The sequence below is a fragment of the Anser cygnoides genome, chromosome 3, assembly GCF_040182565.1.
Source record: "Anser cygnoides isolate HZ-2024a breed goose chromosome 3, Taihu_goose_T2T_genome, whole genome shotgun sequence".
Classification (NCBI taxonomy): Eukaryota; Metazoa; Chordata; class Aves; order Anseriformes; family Anatidae; genus Anser; species Anser cygnoides.
This window is the reverse complement of record NC_089875.1, coordinates 103,965,502-103,991,579: the sequence shown is the minus strand read 5'-3', so window position 1 is coordinate 103,991,579 and position 26,078 is coordinate 103,965,502. Positions and strand designations below refer to the sequence as shown.

The following is a 26,078-nucleotide window of genomic DNA, read 5'->3' as shown; positions in this document are numbered from 1 at the left end:
GAAAAGAAATGCTTAAATTGGAGCCCTTAATTCCAGTGGAAGTACCCTCATATTTCTGTGGAATGTAACTTAGGTTCTCACACATATTATTTAGAAACATCTTTAAAACCAAAAACAACAAACAGACACCTTATGCCTGTTTCCACTCCAGTATCCTCTGCAGACACTTTGCTAAGAAATCAAAGTTTGGAAAAGATCATAAAGAACCCAAAGCAAACTTATACCTCTGAGCAGCAAGTAATCACTGGACTTAATGTTTATTTTAAAAGGCCAAGCCATTAATGGTTTATCTTTCCTTACTTTGGAATGATATTTTATCAGTGTGGGTGTAATTCTTTTTGCAGTGTAAACACATATGTCTATTTATGTCTTAATATTGCAGCAGTTAGTCTGACATGCTCACAGTGAGATTTCATTTGGGACACATTTTCCTGGCTGAGTTTGGCCTGTGTTGCACCATGCCAGGAGCACAGTGCAGCAGCAGCACTTGCATTACCAGCCACAGGAGACTCACTGTTATTACATGATTTGCCCTTGGTGCTGAGCCAGTCCAAAGGTGCCTGAGCTACAAACAAGAGCTGCAAGGGATTTGGATAGGAAAATCAAAAAATTGCTAGCAGCTACTGGAAATCATGCAGAATAATTATGCATCCTTAATGCTGGGCAAACATAGGTAGGTGGCCAGCTCAGTGTACAGCTGGCCAAGAAGACTCAAAATCCTTTTTGCACTGTTTGTTTTCATGCTCATTATCAAGCACTGAGTATCTATGTCTCTCTGTCAGGCGAGGTAGCTGTAGCATCATGGCAGCACCAAAATGTTGGCCTGGAAGGGACCAGAAGAAGCTACCTAGCCCAGTGGCTTTCAAGCAGCAAGGTATGACCGTCATGACAGTCTCATATGGGCCTTTTGTGTTCCCTGACACCACTACTGGAAATGGCAATTACAAGGCAGCATGTGGAGGACAGAACAGCAGCAAAAAAAAAATAAAACCTTCAGATGCACCAACTTTCTGAGAATTAACCAAAGCAATTGCCTATTTGGCATATGAGCATATCACCTGGGATTGCACCAGGTGCCACATATGCTAGATCAGTAAAGATGTCAAAAATAGAAAGGTGGATTTGACATGGATTGTTCTTGACAAAGCCACAATGACTGTCTACATTACTTTATTATCTACTTGGTGGCTTTACTGAATTGTTTTATTAATTTTTTTTCTAGTATCCCATTTAAGGTGCCCGATGTGTTAGTTTCTTTTTTCTTCTTTTAAATTAGAGGTGCTGTGTGAAAGCTTCTCTTTGCCTCTGGGACCTCTTGATCCTCCATAAGCATCTGAACACAATCACTAATAGTTCAGCAATTAATTTCTTCCGTAACTTTCTTAAATATTCTGCACCAAATTTCACCTGACCCTGCTGACTAGAACATTTATAATTCAACTTAACATTCTTTAACCTGCCCTTCTTCTACCCTGGCCTGCAATTTTCTTCCCTTGTTAAAATTAATTGCACCAAAGATCTGATTGCAATTAACCTTGAGACGGTAAATCTTTCAGCCTTTCCTATTTCATCACAACAGACAAAAGCTTTTTCCATCAAATTAAAAAGAAATACATTGTCTATGGAGTACCAGCGCCTCAGTAAAGCATTTTCATGATGCATCACCAGGCATTTGTTCTCTAGGTAGAACAAATGCTGTTGTGCTCTCTGTTGCTGCTTCTGGATTTGCAGGCTTGACCTCTCTCTCTGTTGATTAGCGCTGGCTGCTGTGCCAGCACCATGCAGTGCCTCCACATCCCCCCACAATGGCACTTCTTCCTGGCAGACACTCAAAGGGCAGAGATATCACACACACAGTGTTTTGTGGGAGATTCTTTGCAGCATATGTCTTACCTGGCAGCCTAAACCTTTTCAGAAAGGCCACCAAACCCAGATTTTGTTTCACCATAAATAAATAAATATATATATTTTTTTTTTTTGGGGGGGGGTCTGTTTTACATGAAAAAGTATTTTTGTTTATGCTCTGAACATACCTTTTACCTTCAAGGAGAAGGCAGTAAGGAAGATCTAGTAATCCAGCTCTGTGTAGGACTACACTGGGTTTTTACAAGCTAGTCCTCAACACTTTGTCTCAATCTATGAGATAGGAGAGGAAAAGAAAAAGTTTCTTCTTGAATAAACAGTGCAAGATAAAGAACTCAGAAGGCCATAGGGACAATGAGAAAAGCTGAGGGAAAGCTCTCAGGACAAAAGAAAGGGAGAAAGCTGCCCCAAAGACCTCTGGAACAGTCATGAGGTGCTAACAGCAGATCTTGCAAGCATAATGCTGTTTCTATTCTGCTCAGGAAGACCCGAGGAGGACCTTAGAGTCAGAGAATAGAATTATTAAGATTGGAAAAGACCTTCGAGATCGTCTGTGTTGAGGACAAGCTTGTAAAAACCCAGTGTAGTCCTATATGCAGCTGGATTACTGGTGGACTATATTATACTCGGGTTCACATTTTTAAGCAGGAAGTCGGCATCCTTTTTAATACATTGAACACGGTATGTTCCCACCTGGGTTATGGAGCACACCCACAGTGCTTCTCTGCCAAGCTTTTGCTACTAAATCTAGACAAATGAGACGCTGTGCATAGAAGTCACTGAAGTTATCTCTGCCATGGCTGAGCTTGGGGCTTATTCTTTCTGCTGGCCTTTTTATCTCACAAATCTGCTGCTTATTGCTTTGAAGCACAGGCAGGGAAGGAAACAATGAAGCCCCACACATCACTGGTGGCAGGGAAGGAAGAAGCAACACCAATACAATAACAATGTATATTGTAAATACAATAACAATGGTTATTCTCTCTCTCGGGCTGAGTGGAAATTCAGCTTGCCTCTGATGTAGTGATCATAACTGCCAGTTTGGGAAGGGAAGGGAGAAGAGTTATCTTCTGCAGGCAGAGCACTGAGATTTTCCTCAGTGTGACTCATGAGTCAGTGCCATCCTGGGCTGCATGATAGAAGCAGCATCTGGGTCTGCCATGTGATGAAAAATCACCTGTGTCTGGTCATGCTCATCTAGCAGAGGTCACACGTCCTTGGCCACCCCAAATAGCCTCTCTTCATAACCTTACGTGGCAAGCACAGCTGGCCAGCAAGGGGAACGTGTGAGTGGCAGATCTATATAATGGGGAGTGGGGGCTGCAAGCTCCTGAGGTGTGGTGGGTGACATTCATCTGATCACACAGAAGTGTCTGCGTTTTAGCTTGTCCCCTTGGTATCACCTGAGAGAGTCTGGAAGAAATAAGCAGTCAGAACGAGGAACATTCCCATCGCAATTTAGACATCTAAAATAGGACAGATGAATCACACCATGAATGTACTTATTTCTCCCCACAGACTATAAAGAGAGCGAGTGTAACTAGCTCCAATGCAGATATCTACAGTGCTGATGTTTAAAACTAGAGAAAGCAAATCCCACCCAAAGAACATGAGCCAAGGGTTCTGGCAAACCAGGAGCAGCTGGGGGAGCAAGGGGATCTGGACATCTCCATTTAAAAGTCTCCGTTTAGGTGTTAGCCTGTGTGCATGGAGTGGAAATGCTCACAGCCTGTAGAGATCTCCTGTCAAAGAAGTCAGTGGTAATTAGCAGGAGGCCAAACTGGCAGACATGAGGGACTTGTGAGGGACTTAGCTGCTCACACAGAGGCCCCTAGAACCCTTTCAGACACACTAAGATGGCCAAGAAGTTCAGCAATTTCTTTGCTATCCTCTCTTCAAAAGATTGTAAAAGTTTGGCCTTACTAGACAAAACATCTGCCAGGCCAGGCTGTCTACTGCATTGGTATCTCCAGCACAGTATCCCGTACACACTGTCACTTAGAGCAGGTGACATGTGTCAGCAGGTCACTTACAGCAACCATCTTCTACTAGGAGACTGCAAAGAAGTCAGGAATTTGAACACGTGAAGCAACCTGTAAAAAATAAGCTAAAACCAGTACCAATTTAGAACAAACGTATATTTTTTTAAATCAGTTCAGAGTAATTAAATGCAAAATTGACTCAACAGAAGCCACAAAAGTAAGGAACTACCCAGGTAATTATGCTCCATGACTGCTTACCCTCAGTCCTTTTTACATGAAATAGCACTTTTTTTTTTCTTTTCAAGGTTAATTTTATACATAATATTTTAGTTAATATTGATTTCTACTGTGTTTGTCTTTGATTTCTTTTCATTTTCATTATATACCTAGTAATAAACCTAGTCTGCATAATCATTATTGTACTTCTAAGATCTTTGAAAATTTCATAACAGGTTTAAATATTCCCTCTTACTCCTCTCTCTAATCCTAAAACAGCATTTTTCCCCATCTGCTCACTATTAAAAACTGAGTTCTGTGAAGGCACTTATCTGTGGTCTTCAATCACACATACGTATTATTTTTAAGCAGAGAAGAAGGCCATTTTTAATCTGTATCTCATCTGAGAATAAAGAAGCTAAAGAGTAAGGGAAGCAAAATACAGCCAGTGGGGAAAGGCATAAAATGCTGTATAAGTGCAAACACAAAGCGTGTAGCATTCATCCAGCACAATGGGTGGGATGCACAGGACCCTATGTTGTCCGTCATTGTTGATGCCCTTTATTGTTCCTGAGAAGAGCCAGGACAATGTTGAGTTTTTGAAAAACCTGTCTTCATCCCTGCTTGGTGATTTCAGCAAGGGGGGAACATGACATGGAATCAATGCAGGCTTAAGTCAAAAATTATCAGATGTCATTTACAGTCAAATCACAGTGAGGCTAATTCAAAGAGACACATATGGAAAATGTTCTCTGTAGGATAAGAGGTGATCTAACCGTCCCTTTTCGCTGCAGCCAGCATACCATCAACTGAGCACCAAAAGACAGATGAGCTGTACTGTGAGCAATGGAACTGAGAAAGGTTGGTATCCTATAGTATGTCCCACTATTGTCTCAAGTCCTTAATACCTATAAAGGGCAAGTTCTAATCAGATGTATTCCTGTAGTCAAGATTGTCTGTCTCCAAGATGACTCTTTGGAGTTTAATAACAAATGAGTTTACACTGCAGCTCTTTTCTCAATAGGGAATGAGGGAAATATTTTTTCATTACCCACTTATATCTTTATGCAAAATGTTTAGAAACTTCATATCTCTGAGAGCTTCTGTTATATCTGGTTGAAACTGGCTAAAAGGTTCCAATGTTATTAGAAGGAGAAATAGCATGTGATCACATTAGCCTTGTTCTTCGAAAACAAGGCCTAAAGTTGATGACAGAAGGAGCAGTCAATAACTGAAGAAGATCACAGAGTCACAGAATGTTAGGGATTGGAAGGGACCTTGAAAGATCATCTAGTCCAATCCCCCTGCTGGAGCAGAAACACCTAGATCAGGTCACACAGGAACACGTCCAGGTGGGTTTTGAATATCTCCAGAGAAGGAGACTCCACAACCCCCCTGGGCAGCCTGTTGCAGAGTTTTGTCACTCTCACTGTAAAAAAGTTTTGTCTCATATTTAAGCAGAAACTCCTATGTTCCAGCTTGCACCCATTGCCCCTTGTCCTATCATAGATGTCACTGAGAAGAGCCTGGCTCCGTCCTCCTGACACTCACCCTTTACATATTTATAAACATTAATAAGGTCACCCATCAATCTCCTGTTCTCCAAGCTAAAGAGACCCAGCTCCCTCAGCCTTTCCTCGTAAGGGAGGTGCTCCACTCACTTAATCATCTTCATGGCTCTGCGCTGCACTCTCTCAAGCAGTTCCCTGTCCTTCTTGAACTGAGGGGCCCAGATACTCCTCTGGAGGTTGCAGCAGAAACAGATTTTCCCTATGAAACTGGCCAAATATAAGGCCCACAAGGCACCACAGCAGATATCTCCGGCAGCGCCTAATAGGGGATATACTACAATACAGGCTAGTGCAAGTAAAATTGTGCCCTGCTACATTTAAACCATAAGGTCCATGGACGTTTAACTTTTCATCTGTTAGCAACAAGCACATTACAGTGTAATTTAAAGTTGTGAAACATATTTGACTCCTGGGTTAGTTTTGTTGGTCTTCTATTTACTCTAAAGCAAAAAACATCTAGGCTTAAAGGGGATTCATCTTAGTTAATGGCATGAACCACATTTTCAAAGAATCCATTTTAAATTGCTTATGATTGAAAACAAATGCACACACAGGCAAATGAATTTCTAAGATAATACAATATGGAATATATACTAAAAGCATACCGTTAACTTTCCTTGCATGTCTGACAAGATGCAAAAGGAAGAAAAACTTTAAGAAGAATATGGAAAACATTGCAGAGACGAGGACAGTAGTCTCAAAGAGTATTTAAAAAAGCAGATGTTATCATAAGTGTTAGGTATGACAGCAACATATCAGCTGTAATGCATTTATGCTTTTGCAATGCAAGATTAAGGGATCCATAACTCCTCTTCCACTTTCAGAGGTTTCTGAATACTAAGACATAGCCAAAAAAAAAAAAAAAAAACATGGAATAAGAATTGCCTATATCAAAGTTCACTGTAAACTTTCCTGCCAACCTAATTGGGGATATTCAGAAGAGGTACTAAATTTTACCTAAGTCACAATTTGCTATACTAGACTTTCTTTTTATCTAGAGAAGAAGAAAAGTGATGCTGGGGAAGCAGTGGGAACTGGGCTTAAATAAAACCCAACAAACTGATTTACAAATGTGGAAGTCACTTTGTAATAAGTAAGTTAGCGTTTTGCATTTTTATATCTTCTTTCTCAGTGTGTATGACAGACAGTGAATTGAACACATTGCTCAATTTCCCTCTTCCAAAATGTTTGTCTTTCTTTATCATTCCAATCACACTAATAATGAAACAAGAACAGAATTGGATTGTGGCTCTTTAGACATGTAACAAATCTTTTCTTCACTAGATGGCACCAGTCTACTCCTATGAATCGATGGGGGGGGGGAATAGTTTTCATAGAATATAAAGAGGACCCTTTCTGTACTCTCAAAAGTTTCACATTTATAACATACATCTACTTCAATTGCTAAGTTCAGTATTTGTGTCAAAACTGATTACAGCCCTGAAATTTCCATGAGAGATGAATGCATTATACCAGATCAGACTTTGAACAAAAGTGATCAGAATAAACTATATACATCAAAATACTTATCTTTCTCTTTCTTTCTGAAATAAGCGTAAGTATGAAACGTTTGAAGACACTGTGCCAGATCCACAGCAGGTATAAATCAATTTGGATTCACTGAAGTTGACTGATGCCTGGAGAAGATCTGCACCTGCATTTAGATGCTGGCCTGCAGGGCACAGCTTGACTTGTTTCCTTTTTCTTAACTCCAAGGCATGATAATTGAACTCATTTGGACACAATTCTCACTTCTTAGTCAAAATTCCCGCCTAGGCTTTGGTATTGGACTTAAAATCAGTGCACATCTCTTCGTTAAAAATCAAAATGATCTTTTCACAAAGAAGACAAAAAGGTGACTAAAGACTTCAGGGATGGGAAATTGGTTGTTCAATACCACATTAGTGGTTTCATTCAATAACATGGTAACTTTGATGCAAGCAGAAGCAAACTACTGCTCAGCTCCATCGTTTTGTATTTAGTTGCCTCTTACTGCCACTAGATGATAGTGTGGTAACACGTGTAGTTCAACTGCACACCAAATCTTCAGTTGCTGAATTCTTGTCAGTATTCACACCTTTATATGAAAAGAATATACAGAAAGGCATCAATACTACGTAGTTAGCCTTTGAATATCAGTGCTTATCCAAAGAGTAGTAGTAGACAATATTTGGCTATAGACATAAACTGGACTTTACTTAGGCACCGATATTATGCTGAATTGGTCACCTCTCTCCATTTTTGTAGATATCCAGCCAGAGCCATAGCGATACACTTTGATGGAAAGGACAGGATAATTATATTTCCCTACCAGAAAGCACAAGAATGGCTGGAGGTAACATTTACATTTCTCCTCATGGGCAACCCACTCACTTCTGGTTCTGAACATTCACTTTCTGCTTCTCCCAGCTTTTCTATTTCATGCTCTCACCCTTGAGAGGACTCCCCTCCTCATCCAATTGAGAAGCTCCCAGCTAGGAGGAGACATGCAGCCAGAACAGCACCTTGGGCACACAGCTATCATCCCCTCCACAAACCCCTTTTCTCGCAATTCAACTGTTTTTTTTTTCTCTCCTAATACAGCAAAATTAAAAACAAACTCTTCATTCTCTCAAGCTCCTCTGTAAAGTAAATAGTCAAAACCCTTCACCACATGTTTTTTTTTCCCCTACGTAAATATTAAGACTGCCATTTCCTTTTATCCACAATAACAAGGTCAGTTTTCCTCTCAGTAAGCTAGTCTGCTTCTCCCCAACCAGGAATAGGCACTGCAGAGAACAGGCGAGTGGCTGGCTCCAGTCCTGCACAACACGTCTCACATCACAGCCAGTTTCATGGATGCACTTGCACTTCCAGATGCCCCAACAGACAAAAAAGTGTTTTGGTCCATAGCCTCTGACAGACAAGTTGAATGACGTGGATCTATTGGCACCACAGGGTAAGAAGAAAAATTGAAAGACAATCTCTAGTGAAGAAGAATCAACCCTTGGGATATATTCATACATGCACTTATACAGAGAGCTAAGTGAGGAGAATACCTGAAAATAAAGGCTAAGAGAAAGCTGCACGAAAAGTGTAAAGGGTAGAGTAGTATGTAATCATTGTTTGGGCTGTAAGATAATTTGTCTACTCTAAGATTTGGCCACCAGCACCACAAGTCACAGACTTTCTCATCAAAATGAGCTGGATATTAGGAGAAACCTGAAATTTCCATTTTGCTGAAAAATTGCTTACTTTGATGTATTTTTGTTTTAATCTTTCAGGATGAAAGTATATCTGTAAGATTTTTTTATTTAAAATACTTGTATTAATTTTAGGTTATGTAATGATTGGACACCTGTAATCATGTATAAGTTGCTAGTTATATGGCATAAAACTTAAAAGAGTCATTTTCATCATCAGTAAGAATATCTTCTACTTAATGTTGATTGACCTATCTATTGTTTTGTATTCAGAGTGTTAACAGTGCCAGAGCAGTCCTGAGCAGGAGAAAAAGATTTAAGCATCAAACTCTTTCAATATGACAAATAAGAGAACTCTCAAAAAGAAAATAACTTGTTGCGACTGGAAGATAAGACATAAAGAATAAAGTAAAACATTTCAAGCGTCATACTGAATACTTTAACTGACATGGTGTAAAACACATTAACAATGGTATAAAAAATTGAATCCTTTAGTAGGTCAAAATGAAGCTTCAGAACTCAGAAGTGGAATTCCTAAAGGAAATAACTTGAAAAATGTCAACTTCAAAATTCTTTGTCCATCTTGAACTTTCACCTTATTTTACACTGAAAATGTATTTAATTTCATTTTATCTCACTTTTCTTCAAAAACCATTGAAAAAAAAATCCAACCAGCTGCAATTTTATAATTTATATTTGAACTGGCATTTTCTGCGTTTATGTAAAACGATGCACTCCATTTTTCTTGTATCAATAAGAATGGTCTCTATCCCATGTATAAATACTAAATGTTACAGTTCTGCTCTGTGACTTTAGACACTTTAAAACTAAACTCACAGCCAGGGACAAGTTCTGCTGTTAACCTGCAGCCTGTCATGAAACCATATTTTCAGGGATTGTCACATCAGCTGTCAGGATGCAGTAAGGACCAGCTGGTCCAAAAGGGATAGCAAACTGGGAGCCAAGCATGACAAGGCAGGTGGAGATAACACCTTACACTAAGGTGCTATGCTGTGGAATGGCAAATCTGGGTTAGGATCAGGACCAGGCAGTGGTCAGGGTCAGGCACCAGGTGATCTCCTGGGAAGTCCACAGTGACGAGGAAGTTTGGTCTCAGCCAGCTAAATGCTTTATCTTCGCCAAGTCAGCTCTTAGGAGGGGGATGCACACCTGGCCTGACATCAGTAAAACAACACAGCCTTAACATCTAAATGTGAGGAATACGGTTGAATAAAATCTGTATTTTGTGTGAAGAAGTCATTCAAGAGCATGCATAGGTGACTGTAGTAAAATAAAAAATAAATAAATAAATAAATAAGCTGTTATTGTTGCTCTCTTAAAATGCATCAACTTGCCCATTAATTAAGAATAAAATAGATAATGGCTATGGGGAAATTTCTATGAGGAGAAACCATCCATCAAGAGTAAAGAATGCAAAAGCCGTTTGGGAAACCTGTCAGTGCATGCTTGACAGACAGACATGCTCAAAAGGTTTCTGTAGAGCCAAACAAAATGAGTAATGATCTAACGAAATAGGTTTTAAAGTACATGGAAAATGCCTCAAATAAACATTGTATGATTTTTTCCTCACAATAGCTCTGAATTCTACTGGAAGCAACAGAAGTCTTACCATGCTCTTCAGCAGGCTTCGTGCAGGCTGAGCTACACAGAGCATTGATTTCTGCCTCCAGCAAGGGTCCACCTATGGAGGTCAGCAACTGGAGGATGATAGAGATGATCAAGGGCTCAGTCATTTCCACACTGTCATTTCTTGCTCAGTTCCACACAGAGGTAAATATCAGATGCTCAGTCTCTGCTCCTTACAGGATAGCTACAGACCTTATGCATCAGCCTTGTTCCTCCCACTCAAACAAGGAAATAAGGACTGTGGCAGACAAGAGAATACACAGGGCTCTGACAATACAACTAATTTACTTTCCATTTCATATATCAAAAACTGCAAAAAAAATTATATATATATAATATATATATAATTATATATATTATATGTATTATATGTATTATTTATTATTATATTATATATATTTTATATAATATTATATATATTATAATATATATATATATCCTGACAAACATGAAAACTGGAGGAAGTAAATGTTTTTTACCTTGCCTTTATTTTTCATCTCAAATTTTAATAGAAACTCAGACTGTTTAAATGTTCTACACATCAAGGCAATCATTATAAATGTGGTGTGGCTTCCAGCTAAAATAGGAGCATTTGGCATCTGAAAAAGCTTCCCACCTCCTCAAAAGGCCTCTTTTCATGTTTCTGAGGAAACTGAACATTACAGCAGAGACTTTGAAAACCTGGGTGAAAAACAAACAGTTAGCAACTTCAGCACGTACATAATGAGGGAACTCCAGATATCTGTAACTCAAGTTTAGACTGCTTTTAATATAGCTTCAATGATTTGACAGAAGTGTGTTGGAGATTTGAAGGGCTTCTGAGGATTTCTATAGCAGGCAGAAAACAACCATAATATTCATAATGTACTATTCTAATCAAAAAAATTGCTCCACTAGAATTGTTAGCTCCCTGCAAATTCTGTAGAGTCTTTGAATATTAGTGTAGAACCATATTCATATTATTTAATAGATTTCAATATACAGTTTGAAGAAAATCTGACATACAGGAATCATACCTACCTCCAGAAGAAAGAAGGTAAAGCAATGAAAGATCATTCATTTCTTAGTGTGGTTGCTCTGGAGATGGACTGATATTCAAATACTACAGGAATTTACTACTAATCTTCAAAATTAATAGCAAACATATATATATATAATAGATTCAAATTCACAGAGTAAATATATCAAACAAAATGGTTTGTTTTCTTATGTATATAATAATAGCGTCACATCAAATGTTGTTGGACTGTGGATATGAACAGAACTGTGTGATCATTGGTTGCTTAGGTACCATGGCACTGTAGAGTTGATTTGAGTTTGTCTTGTCTTACTGTAGGGCAATCTCTTGAACCAGGTTAGATCCATTCTGGATATGTTGCAAACCTCCCATAACAATCAGATATGTATATTGATTACTGTGTTATACAAAGGATCATTCCTCCTTAAAGATTGTCTTAAACCATTGTGCAGGGTATTCTGAAAAAACACAGTCATAGATTTTGTAGTCATCTTTCTATGCCTAACAGCAAGATAAGATGGCATGCCTACTAGGAAGACCCAAAGTAATTCATCATTTATTTTATGAAATTATGTTGTTGTTTTTTAATGTACGTCAGCTTTTCCATCAGATGCAATTGTAAATTGGGTACATAAATTATTTGTACAAAATGACATTATTGCTATATACATAAACAGGAAAATTTTGGTAACTTTGCCTGCTTTTCAGAGGGTCACCCCTGCAATTTGAGTAAATACATAGGCTGCTTTCCTGCCAAAATGAACAACAAGCTAAACCACTCCTGTGAAATTTGTTGTCTACTTAGGAAGTCTGTCTTAAACTGTGGAGAGTTGTTTTTTTTGTTTGTTTTGTTTTGTAACATGATGCACCAAGATCATCTTATAAATTTGAAACACGTTTACTTTAAGAAATTATGTGGGGCTTTAAATAGCTCATTCACTGAGTCATTCTCAACCAAAGAATGCAGAAAATCAGAATCATACTTTGACCTTTAGCCAACCCCGAAGCACCCATCCGGCATGATCCCTCTTTCAGTACTGAATTACAAGAAGCTAGTTCCACCTCAGCACTAAAACTCAGTTTACTGAAGGGCCTCCTCATGATATATCTGTGAACATTTTAAGAAGGAAACTTTACAAAATTGGTAGGGCTCCTGATTTGTTCACTTGCTTTAGCTATTAAAAAAAAAAAAAAGTTGTAACACCTTCACATCAAAAAAAAAAAACCTTATGGTAATATTTGTACTAATTAACTGGAGTATACAAAATATTTGCCTTCTTGCTGAAATATCCCTGTAGACCTACAAGCAATTAACATTTATAACTACAAAATTTGCTAAGGTAAAAGAATATCAAAAATCTACTTCTTCAGAAATGATCAGTCTAAAAACTAGAGGCCAAATTCTGCCTTCCCCTACAGTCATGCCAACACATTTGATAACTGCTGTGAGGTCAGAATTTAGCCCCAAACCACTTTTTCTTTTTTAATCTAAATAGTTACGTTTTCCTACCCCAAAACAAAACAAAACAAAACAAAAAGCTATGTATTACTTATCAGTGCTCTTCCCTTCTGAAGGGTAAATACCGATATTTGAAATACCTACACTGTATTTACAGCTGTACAACACCGATGTCACATACATGTAAAATATCACTTGTACTCTATAAACATGGGCTAACTTGTACAACCTGCTTGAAAACATTTCTTAAAATAAAGAAAGACCAGACAAGCTTACACATTTTCTTTGTCAAATTCACAAACAAAATACATGGTAATGTGACATGCAACATCATTCCACCCTCCAGACGCCACCATCTCCACACAGTCCTCCTCATCATAAGCATTGTTGGGCTCCCCACTGCGCCACTTGTTGAAGGTCTGCATGGGTGATCTGTCAGAATAGACAAAATTTCCCTCTTTCTCTAGGTCGTTAATCCCAATGAAAACTCTGGTGAGCCCAGCTTGGTTGATGTACGAGGCAATCAGATTGTTGGCATTCTCATCCTTGGGCATGCTGAGCGTCCCTCCTCTTCCATGGCAGTAGAGCTGTGCTTCCTTGTATCTTTTCTCTTCCTTCACCAGCAGATATATCTTATTATCTGTCTCACGCACACCAGCAACAGCTGCGGGGGAGGGCAGTGCTGAAAAGTGAGCACTCGCATTTCTATAAACCAACTTACTGTACACCCCAAATAGCTTCACAAATCCGATGCAAGACGGTGATACTCTCTACGAGCAATTCCACCGGTAAAATGTAGCAATGAGAGAGGAAAATATTTAAATAAAATTAACCTACCATTTTTTATGAATTTTAATTCTGTCGTCAGCTGGGCCACTTGGATATCCATTTCACCAATAGCCTTCCTTAGCTGGCTACACTCACAGGGGATGCCTATGAAATGATACAGGCACACTGAAGTGAAAAAGCTATCTAAATCCAGTAATTATCTTAATAAGATCATGAAAAGGCCCAGACATCCACTGGGAGAGGGACAACTGCCTCACAAAAAATGGCCAGAAACCTGTGGCCTTTGCTAGCATGTGCCATCAGATGATTCTCACCACTGTTTCAGCCTAACCAGAACACCTGATTTTCTTTCCTGTGAAGCTTCAGCCCTGCATGGTTAGTGCTAAACTGAACACAGATATACCCTGAAAAAAAAATTTTTTTGAGCTAAAAATACTTGTCAAAATTTCATACAGGTAAAATTGTTCTCTTCCGTCTTCTCCAAAGAGCACTTTTTCCACAGCAAAAATCTACCATGTGCATTGTTCACCTATTCCTCACAAGGAATCTCACACAGCAGATCAAAAAGGCTAATGTTCCAACTATGTAATGCACATAATTAGCTGAAAAATGTAGTTCTGTACATTTCAAAGTAGAGAAGTTACTGCACCTCTTTCAATAAAAGAAGACAATAGAAAGCCATCTATTACACCAAATTGATATTGGTTTGACAAAGATAATCTGAATGAGAATACTAAAAGGATAATTGTTACTTCTATGAGTTCAAATCTCAAAAGGAGGATCAATTACATTTTCCAGTTCTGTGTGTAATTATTCAAATCTGCATTTAACTACCCTATTACTCAGCTTAGGTATCTAAGTCAAGTCTAAGTACTGGGTAGTTATACTACAAAACTGTCCTCGTTGTCAATGTATATGGTACTCTGGCTCAAGAATTAGTGTGACAAATTATGTTCTTGCGAGAAATCTAATAGGTGAACCTTTTGTGCACTCTGCTAGGAAGGAACAAATTGGGCAAAATCAGAAGCCACTTTTGTAAGGCTCACACTTCTTATGCCAAATATTCACCTTTCCTTCCGGAGGATCTGTATTCCTCGTAAGCTCCTGTTGCTACAATGATAATTGATGGAGGGGGCAGGATCTCCCAACCTGCTCCTTCGTGTTGGCTGGAAGCCAGAGTAGGATATACAGAGATGTCCCTTTCCACCAGTGACGAATTATATTGACAGTTGCATTTCAGTTCCCACTGGAGTGATCAAACCTCTAAGAGCTCTGAGACATTTCAATACACTCTAAGTCCAGCAACTACTGCAGCTTCAATAATTTTTTAAAGTGAATTGATAATATTACAGTGAATAAATGAGGAGTAGCTATATAAATACTTAATTTGCCATCATTTCTCTCAGAATTTTAGAAAAGATATATTTTTGGTGATGATGCATGCATCTTCTGAAATCCTTCACATCATAAACAAAGTATGTCATAGATTACCTGGGTCACCGTTAGGACCCGGTGGTCCTATGTCACCGTTATCTCCTTTTTCACCTAAAAACATGAAAAAGAATATGAATTTAAAGCATATTTTTAGTTAACAAATAATTCAGCACTTTATTTTTTTTCTCTAATAAAATCCAAGTGTGCAAAGTAGAAGTATGACCAAACAAAAAATCAAGATTTTTTTTTGTACTAGTCAGTCCACAACAAAGGCAAGCCAAAGCTATGAAACTTGAACATAAAGCATATGTATCGATATTCATTTTTTTGACATTCATGGGGTTTACAGAACCAATACATTCAGAAGTTGTAGAGGGAAAAGGGCTATTTATGCTACATTGGAGTCCAAAGCTTGATTCGTAATCCAAATGCTTAAATAAACAATGGTCCAAATGACTTAACCAAAGGCATGTAGGGAGCCCATGGAGTATGCAGGATTGTAATTCAAGTCTTGTGATTCTTAGAAGTCTACCAAAATATAGCACATCTTCCCATGTACTTCTCTTAAATGTCCACAATTGTCTGTTGGCACACTAAGTTCCTTATTTAGCCTTAAACCAGGATTTCCAGCTCTTAATGCTGCTGTCAGAGCAAAAGGTAATGGGCTGACAGATCTGTTTGGCTGGCTACAGTATGAGTAACTCCCTATTGCAATGAAGTCTGAGAGTAGCTAACCAAACATAAACGATCAAAGATTTTTCATCTGCAACAATGGAAAAATGATTGTACTAAGCATACCTTTTGAACCAATAGGACCAATTTTTCCATGCCGCCCCATGCTGCCTTTCTGTCCTTTGTCCCCCATTTCTCCTACACATAGCAGAAAGACAAATTAACAATGTAGTCTGATTCATTCAGATTCCAGCATAATTGCAGTACAAGTTTTCACAATGAACAAAAACATGCTATATTCCCAAAATTCATTAAATTTCAGAGGTTCAGTTCACTCCTTGTGAAGGACTTATGATTTAAACTTTACAAACCAATTGACATTAAAACAGCACGCAGGTGTAAATGAAAACAGGTCTTGGCTGAGAGACACTGGAAGAACTTTTATAAACTTCTCTCAGATGATCATGCTAAAATTATGTTGACAATAAAGGAGACTTCCATCAAAACATGTGGATCAATGTATTAAAACTGTTAGGGAGTGTAAAAGACCTAAGGGATCCAAGCACAACTGACAGTTTCATCTGTCAGTAGTTAGTTTCATCATCAGTCATTAATTTCATCTAATACAGTAGCTTCACTGTAACTGAGGGCTGAAATTGGGCTTCATAGCTTATTTCTACAGTAGCAGTCACATCCTCAGTCTTTGTTCTTTCATTTGAAGACTACAGTAATGAAAAACAAAAACTAATGAAAATTGTATATGTACATAGACGCATGCACATGTTCATACAAATGTGAAGTCTGACAGAAGCACAACAGAAATGTTGAATGTTACTTATTTTAAAGACAGTCCTACGGAATACTACAAACTGTAATTGTAGCAAAGGAGCAACTCAAAACTCGTTTTCCTCAGCAGTGTTTCTACAAATAGAAAGCAACCATCTACCTCTTAAGGTGAATTGAAATTGTCAACAAATCTTAATGAACCTGCCACTGTCACCTATCTATATATATATCCCTGATATATAGCCAGAAATCTAATGTAAGACAGTTTGATTCACTTACTTTGCCTGACTTTGACCTCTTTTCCATTAGTTGTACTTTCCTATGCAATGTAAAGTGAATATTAGAATGGCTTCAGGGGAAACAGAATTTGCACTGGAACAGACAGTTTCTTTTATCATCATTGTCTTCACAAACCAAGCTGAAGCGTTGTTACTAATAAAATGTGTGCCACAGTCCAAGTATTAATGTAATTGACTTGAGCTCCTCCAGAGCTCAAATAATAAAACAGATAAAACATGTCTGTTACATCATGCCTGGCTTTTCTGGGTGGCATTTCTCAGACATTATGAAAAATAATTATCATAATGGTGTGAATCTGAGAGAACTTTAGACTCTAATAGCAAAGCCTCATTCTACCCCATATCTACAATGCTCATCTTCAATTGTAGGGGATTAGCAGTTGACAGAAATTCATTTGCAATAGCCACTTAATAGAGTAAGTACAACAGGCTTACAAATAACTGAAAGGTTTGGCTTAAACCAGGACATTTAGAATCAATCAACTCCACACGTACTCTACACTTGTCTCAGCTGCAACTAACATTTTATAGATTATTATTTCTAAATGATACTTCACTTCTGTCATTGGTTTAGAGAGGATTACATGATTTGATTTAGGTAGACTTTCTGAGACCTATGAAATGAGACCTGGCATTTTGTTACACTCACTACATGGTGAGTGTGGCAGATTTGTCCTGATTTTACAGCCTCTGTGGCCCTGAGAGACTTAGGAAATAATACCATATCCCATTGCACATTGGTGATACTTTTTCCTGGGTGCAACACCCAAGAAAATCAATGCTCTGCTTTGAAGAGGCTTAGGCCTCTTTGCATTACGCTGTCATGGAGCAACATGGTCTGGAGGCTGCACAGCTGTAAAACTGTCATATGAGATAGGTTTTCTACTGTACCACATAATATTAATGGAGAGCAGGGATGGAGGGACTACAGGGACAAGAAGCCAAATGCCTCCTAAGGCACCCATCCTGCAGAAACCCAAGACTGATTAGTATTAGAAATATTTAGAAATATTGATACTGTTGTGGTTTTTTTTTCAATGATTGTCTCAGCCAAGATTGTTTCTTTGCTCAAAGCAACACTTGTTATACAATGTTCTGCTACATAGAAGCAAGGAATCAAACAATCAGGAAAGTTCAGAGGAAAATCTACCACATGGATCCAGTAACTGAACCTCTGTAAATTATCATAGGTCAGCCTCATTTCTGGAACTACAACTGAAGATTAGTTGTCAGGATGTGGGTTTCAGCGCAATTGGACAGACAGCCACATACTTTCTATATTTAAAACTGGATAATTTAATGACAGATTTCATCATTTCAGCCAAAGCTCAATTAGAGATGAAACTGGACAGTACTACAGGGGACACTAATAAGGGTTTTATAAAATATTTTAAGAACAAAAGGAGGACCAGAGAAAGCATCAGTGTGTTACTTGATGTGGATGGTGATCTCACAAATAGGGATGCAGAAAAGGAGAGACTTTTAACGCCTTATTTGCCACTGTCTTCAACACCAATGATGGACTCTGGGACCCCGGGTTCCCAAGGTTGGAGGACTGTGATGGTGGTAATGATAAACTCCCAGCCAACCCTGAACATTTGCAGGACCTGGGGGTGTTGGTTGACAAGAATCTCAATGTCAGCCAGCAATGTGCACTTGCAGCCCAGAAAGCCAAACATATCCTGGGATGCATCAGAAGCAGTGTGACAAACAGGTCAAGGAAAATGATTCTCTCCCTCCACTCCGCTCTTTGAGACCCCACCTGGAGTACTAAATTCAGCTCTGCGCCCCCAGCACAAGAATGCCATGGATATATGAGTCCAGAGGAGGACCATAAAGATGATCAAGGGGATAGAGCACCTCTCCTGCAAAGACAGGCTGAGGGAGTTGGGGCTGTTCAGCATGGAGAAGAGAAGGTTCTGGGAAGAGCTTAGAGCAGCCTTCCAGTACCTAAAGGGGGACTACAGAAATGCTGAGGAGGGACCCTTTTCCAGGGAGTGCAGTGGTAGGACAAGGAGTAATGGTTTTAAACAAATAGAGGAGATTTAGATTAGATATTTGGAAGAAATTCTTTTTTCTGAGGGTGGTGAGGCACTGGAGAAAGTTGCCCAGAGAAGCTGTGGATGCCCCATCCCTGGAGGTGTTTAAGGCCTGATCAGATGGGGCTTTGAGCAACCTAGTCTAGTGGAAGGTGTCTCTACCCATGCCAGGGGCATTGGAACTAGGTGATCTTTACAGTCCTTTCCAATCCAAAGCGTTCTATGATTCTACAAATTCCTGCTCCAGCTGGATGCATGTAAGTCTATGGGGCCTGATGGGACTCATGTCAGGGTACTCAGAGAGCAGGCTGTTTTCATCAGGAGACCTCTCTCAATTATTTTTCAACAGTCTTGGGAATCTGGAGAGGTTGCACTTGACTGGAAGCTGGCAAATGTGGTTCCAATTTTCAAGAAGGGCAAGAAAGAAGACCCTGGTAATTACAAGCCTGTCAGTCTCACTTCAGTGCCTGGTGAAATTATGGAGAAGATTATTCTGTGAGTTATTGAAAAACACCTGAAAGACAACACAGTCATTGGTCCCAGCCAACACGGGTTCATGAGGGTAAAGTTCTGTTTAACAAACTTAATCTCCTTTTATGACAAGGTCACCCATCTAGTTGACCAAGGGAAGCCAGTTGATGTAATCTTTTTGGGTTTCAGCAAATCTTTTCACACTGTTTCTCACAGTAAACTCCTGAACAAAATGTCCAGCATACAGCTAGACAAATACATAATATACATGATATGGGTCAGGCTCAAAGCGTTACAGTAAACGGGGTTACATCAGGCTCATGGCCAGTCACTGGTGGGGTTCCCCAAGGCTACATTTTACAGACGGTTAATGTCAATGTTTTCATGAATGAATTGGATGTAGGTCTAGAAGGTGTTTTGAATAAGTTTGCAGATGATACTACATTGGGAGGAGCTGCTGACTCTGTTGAGGTTGTGAGGGTGGAGAGGCCTTGCAGAGAGATCCTGACAAATAAGAGAGCTGGGCAATCTAATATGAAGTTTAACAGGAGCAAGTGCTGAATTCTGCACATGGGAAGGGGCAACCCTGGCTGTATGTATAGAATGGGGGAGGAGAGGCTGGAAATCAGTCCCATGGAAAGGGATCTGGAGGGGGGTGTTAGTCAAGAGCAAGTTCAATCTGAGTCAATAGTGTGCCCTGGCAGCCAGGAGGGCCAGCGTGTCCTGGGGTACATCGAGCATGGCATTGCTAGCCAGTTGAGGGAAGGGATTGTCTTGCTTTGCTCTGTGCTGTGCTGCTGTGGCCTCACCTTGAGTACTGTGTGCAGTTCTGGACATCACAATATGAGAAGGACATAAAATTATTAGAGAGAGTCCAAAGGCGGGTTATAAAGATGGTGAAGGGTCTGGAGGGGAAGATGAACGAAGAGTGGAATGAACTCGGTTTGTTCAACCCAGTGAAGAGGAGGCTGAGGGGAGGCCTCATGGTGACCTGCAGCTTCTTCATGAAGGGAGTGGAGGGGCAGGCGCTGAGCTCTGCTCTCTGGGGACAGCAACAGGACCCAAGGGAACGGCATGAAGCTGGGACAGGGGAGGGTCAGGCAGGGGGTTAGTGAAAGTTTCTTCAACAAGAGAGAGGGTAGTTGGGCACTGGGACAGGCTCCTTAGGGCAGTGGTCATGGCAGCAAGCCTGACAGAGTTGAAGAAGCACAATTGGACACATGGTCTGATTTTTGTATGGTCCTGTGCAGAACGAGGAGTTGGACTTGATGATCCTTGTGGATCCCTTCCAACACAGGATATTCTATGATTCTATTTGATCATTAGCTTTAACTTAAAAATGTAAATAGTGATATGTTTCAGAACATAACATGATCACCACTGGGAGATGTCTTCTGCATTTCTATACATCTCAAGCAGCCATCAGTTGATGAGTTAAGTCAGGAAGAAAACATTTTCTCTGAACTGAAAGAAGCCAAACGGATATGGCTTATTGGTCTAATTCATTACTGGCAAGTCCTACAATCAATGATTTCCCTTTGTTTCCAAAAAGGATCAGATTGAGCCACTGCTGGATATGGACTCAATTTAGAAATTTTACCAGAAACCCAAAAATCGGTCTCTTATCCTGTATATTCTTACTGGAAGAATGGAAGTAACTCACTTAACCAGCTGGAAATCTATTTTCCGGAATATAGCTTCACTTTCAGAATAGATTCATGATTTGCTTTAAAGACACAATCCATGGGGCTATGCAGGTTATAAAGGTACTGATACTACTAGTGGATATTTATCCAGTATAGATAGCATATTGAGAAGGTATTTCCCCAACAATCTCAAAAATACTACCTTGCCATGACTTGATCAAGTTGCTCTGAAAGTGACCTGTCTTGCTGTGGACATTTATTGGACCATATATGAATTGCTTATGGATTACAGTAACACTGTCAGATGTTTGAATGTTTTCTGATGTATAATAACTCTTTTCAGGCTGCTATACCTGAAATTAAATAAACATATAGATATAATGCATAAATGAAATGTAATATATAAAAAGACTTAACTTTCTTTCTCATAAATGCTACCCAGAAGACGAACAACTACTCAGTAACAGCCAGTAAAAACTACTTGGTCTGATAATACAAAAAGTGTGTTATCTCAAACAATGAAGACATATATTAAGTCTCCTGTGCTCATTAAAAGAACTGTTTGGATTTGGTTTTCTCTTATAGTGACTAACCCCTGCTTCTACTCCAGGGGCTTGCTTATTCTGCTTCTTCTGCAGAATAAATCAGAAGGCTTCAAGAGAGAACAATCTGCCTTGAGGGTTTCAAAACTTTTTAAACCTTCTGTAAAGTCCTTTTTAGTGGTCCTGTGATTGCCAAAAATGCAGTCTGAAGAGTCTTAATGAAATCAGGAAGTGAGAGTTGGAAAGAAATGAGGACAATGAAAGTAAGTCTCCATAGACCAAAACTAGGAAATTTAACTGAGAGTTTGAATGGAGAATGTGAAGCAAGACATCTGTCATTTCTCAGATGAAGGTGATATACACTGCAACCAATTATAGAAGACTTACAGGATTTCAGAGGAACTGAAGAGAATGAAATTCTAAATGATCTTCTTGTTGGCCTTTTCAGGCCTACAAACAAGAGAAGAAATAAAACCCAGAGATGAATGGTGGGCTACACAACTGGTGAAAAGATGAGGGTTTTGGCTCAGTACAGCAATATAAAAGGGGGTGTTCACACAGTATGGCCAATCTTTTCAGACAGGACTAATTGGAGCAGACAAGAAGGTGTAAAATTACTTTAAAAAAAAAAAAGAATTGTGCCAAAGACAAATCCAGCAGAAACTCAAATTCACCATTTCACAACAAAATTGAACTGAGCCATGTCAAAGAGGAAAAGAGAACAGTAGTTTACTTGCCAAACTTGAGGGTTTGAAGACAAATCAGAAATAAATTCATGATTTGGCACAATGGACATCATGAAGACCTACCTAACAATATAAATAAAAGCATCCCAATCCATACCACAGGCCTGTCAACTCCAGTGCCATCTTTAACAGCAGTCAGCTAAGGATACTTTAAAAAAAAAGAATGTAAGATATAGATAAAGCTTACAATGTCTTTCCACAGCACACCTCCATAGTCTTGCAGTCAGTATTCCCAATGCAAATATTTAGCTTGACTTGATGAGAATAAACAGTATTTTTAAAGGATATAATGGTGTTACAGCATAGTAGTAATCTACTTTCAGGACACTTAACTTTTTAGAACCTGACAAGTGGAAACCAGAAAATTCTGAATATACCAGTAGACTATGGTACTGCTTTACACCTCATAAAACTGAATTATCTGTGCCACTGAAGGTTGGTGGTTGGCTAGGAAACAGTGACAACAACCCAGTTACATCTGATATGAACAAACAGTGGATAATCTCAGGTAGCATTTTATGAACTCATTTCACTCAGCATTAGCCACCTGAATGCTAGCTTTTTAGTCTAAGCTATTTTTCTAAGCTGCCTTGGTAGGCAATGGAGAAATAAACACCTCTGAGCAGTGATCCATCCCACTCATTGTAGGCAGGTATTTTAGTGACAAAGTGTATCTTTAAATCTTGGCATAATAAACAGGGGGAAAAAAGGAGGAAACTGTTATTTATGCTGACTAGAAGTCAGAAAGGCTAGAAAATTTGTAAAGGAAGCTATAGGTAGTACAAAAAAAAAATCAAATCTAGAAAGGCAGTGGAAAAGTTTAAACCATTTTAAAGTACATTCCAAACAAAAGCAATGGAAATAGCATGGTCCATTCCTGGAAGGGGGTTTCCATTCAAAAGCACAGTTACACAAATAACTACACTTATAAAATACATACCTTGCCAGAGTTATGTTAAGAACCTGATACCCAGCTTGCTCATATCAGTGGTCCCTCTGACTCAACACTCTGATTACCACAGAGACAGCAGGAGGTGTAATACAGAGAGGTCATGCAACCCTGGCTACTACCTGCAGTCCACTGCAGATGAAGATGCTAAATCAGTCTCCCAGAAGCTTCAGTGAGTGCCTCCTAACTTGGATATGATGGACCTAGTGAACAGCAGGTCACCTTACTCACAGCTTTCATGATTCTGCAGACCTCAGTCGTATCCTCCTCAGACTCCTCCTTACAGCTGGAAGAGTCTCAACCTGTCCAGCTTCTCCTTACAAGGCAGTTCCTCCATCTTCACATTTCTGGTGCCCCTCTCTAACCTCCTGCGTAACAAGCCACACTTGTTACTTGAGATAGTGCATGTCAGGTTTTGATACAGAGCAAAATCAGCTACAAAGAAGAGCTTGCTGTTTTGTTATTGTTATCTTTTCTGATGATGAGCAGAGTTTGTTGGCTTTGGGACTGCTGCTAATGATTTGAAAGAGGTTCTTGAGTTTTAAGTGACAGTTCTTTTGTTTGGCATCATGTAATTATGGATTAAATTATGTATCCCTAAGGTCCCTATGCAATATATTTATTTACACTGAAGCCCATCTGCCATGTTCTTGTCCACTCAGCTTAGCACTGGTTTTCTCAAAATCCCACTGTGTTCTGATGGAACTGAAAGATAGTTTTGAATAAGATACCCATTTTGTGAATCCACAACTGTCAATGTCAGGACTTTTATATGGAATTCTGCCTGCAGCACTCCTTAGCGAGCAATAAATTCGTGTAAAAGTTGGCTCAGAAATGTGCGGAATTGATTGATTACATATTAATGAGCAATCAGTAATACTAAAATATAAATTAAGATATTATTACCACTCTTTAGAATTTGATTATACAAATGACTGAGCACTCTGGCTCCAATCCAGATAAATTAATGAGTCTTCTCTCATACTTAGAGGCTATGTCTGTACTAGTAAGCTAAATGCCTGGGACAGTTTCCTAGCACTGAGAAACAGGTGGCCAAGAATGGGACACTCCACGGTTGTAAATTGTCTTTTTCTTCAAAGTAGGATAACCAGTTGCAAGCTGTTCGCTGTGTTAGCTCCCAAAATGTGCCCAAGAATTATCTGAGAAAGTGTTAGCTGCCACAAGCCAAAATCACACCATGGACTGTGCTAACACTGCAGACGTAGAGAGAGTTGTGTTCCATGCCCAACACTATTGTGTGACTGTACTTAACATACCCATATAAACAAAGCATGATATATAAAGGCTGGAATGAAAATATTAAAATAATCTATTTTCAAACGGTTGTGGCTCTACAAGAAATTAAATATCTAAACACATTTTTAATGCGCTGCTCCTTTGATTATGGTTTCCAGCACTAAGTTCACCCTCTCCTTATTTTGATTGACATAAACAGAATCTATGCTACTCTGAGAATATTCACAGTATTGTATTGTTACTGAAATATCTGTTCAGAATTTGTAAACATGTAAGTTTTGGTCTCACAGATAGAATCAAATCTAAATCAAATAATTGACTTCACTCCCAACTTGGGAGTGTGCAGTCCAGCTATCAGAGCAAGTGGAAAAGTTATGTCCATTAACCTCACACCCCAAAACTTGCATTGCACTACACATTACTTTTGTCTGAATCAGCCATTTTACTTGATTCAGTGCTCTATGCTTTACATAAGGCTAACACAGTTTTAAATTCTGCTGACATGCTATGCATCATAATTGACCTATACAATTAATTATAAGCAATGAAGAAAGTAAGTGGAATTTAACCTTAATCAGTGCCCAAAGACATCAGGATGTCTGATGTCACCTGAAATATCAGGACACTTAGATTTATTTCAAGAAAGCAGCAGAAAGTTTTAATGGTTATCAATGTCTGAATTACTAAAATATGAAAATCTTATGAGGAAAGGATATGATGAAAACATTTGCGGAACTTTCTAATTTTGAGATGTTCACTTCAGGTCAAATATACCATAAGAAAAACATTTCTTATGTATGTTATTTATTCACTGATTAGTATACTCCTAATTTCAATGAAACTAAGCACATTTCCTTAGGATGAACTTGCCTAAACAAAACAAAGAAAGGGAAACAAACAAAAACAACAAAAAAATATGATTCGGATATTGAAAACTGACAACAAAAGTAGAAAACTCTCCAAACATTACAGAACAGTAATCTTTCCCTCATGTAAACCATCACTTACTCAAATAGCAGCAATATACAATGTAATGCAGCAGTTTCCATCCATAGAAGGAGCCAAATATTAGCCCAACAAGACAGCAATTATCAAATTTCAATAGAAATATGCTCAAAAACTACAGGAGGTCAAATGTGTTAACACAGTGACTGCAGTTTAACAGACTACTGCACAGAAACAGAGCTGCTGTATTCATCCATGTATGCTTCTAGAATGAGTCAAATGCAAAGTGAGGCAACGATTTTATCCCCCCTTCATTACTCGCCAAGCTATGTGTTAAGTACCTGGATCATGGATCTAAGCTTTCTACCAACTGAGATTTTAAAATGCTTGGCCAGGACTATAAAGGACATCAGTGATGTATGCCCATCAAGAGATCAAAAACAGAGCAAAAAAGCAAAGCCAATAGCAGGTCACAAATGGATATTAGATAATCTGCTCAGGAACAGTTGCTGAACTGGTTATTTTTGAGAACACTGTACTGAAATTTCTTACTATGCTAAGATAT

The 26,078-nt window shown here is 38.9% G+C and overlaps 1 protein-coding gene across 3 annotated transcripts in view; it reads right to left on the bottom strand.

The window, feature by feature from the left end:
- Positions 1-11,210: 11,210 nt before the first annotated feature.
- The window catches only part of COLEC11 (collectin subfamily member 11), a 334,707-nt gene continuing 319,839 nt past the window's right edge, over positions 11,211-26,078 (bottom strand). For 2 of the 3 annotated variants that reach the window (XM_066994899.1, XM_013172585.3), the window contains 4 exons: positions 15,960-16,031; positions 15,219-15,272; positions 13,776-13,871; positions 11,211-13,620 (listed from right to left, as the gene is read on the bottom strand). In XM_066994899.1, the coding sequence (XP_066851000.1) occupies positions 13,211-13,620; positions 13,776-13,871; positions 15,219-15,272; positions 15,960-16,031 (632 nt within the window). In that variant the 3' untranslated portion in view covers positions 11,211-13,210. The remainder of the gene's footprint in view (positions 13,621-13,775; positions 13,872-15,218; positions 15,273-15,959; positions 16,032-26,078) is intronic. The other variant, XM_013172590.3, reaches the window with a different exon arrangement.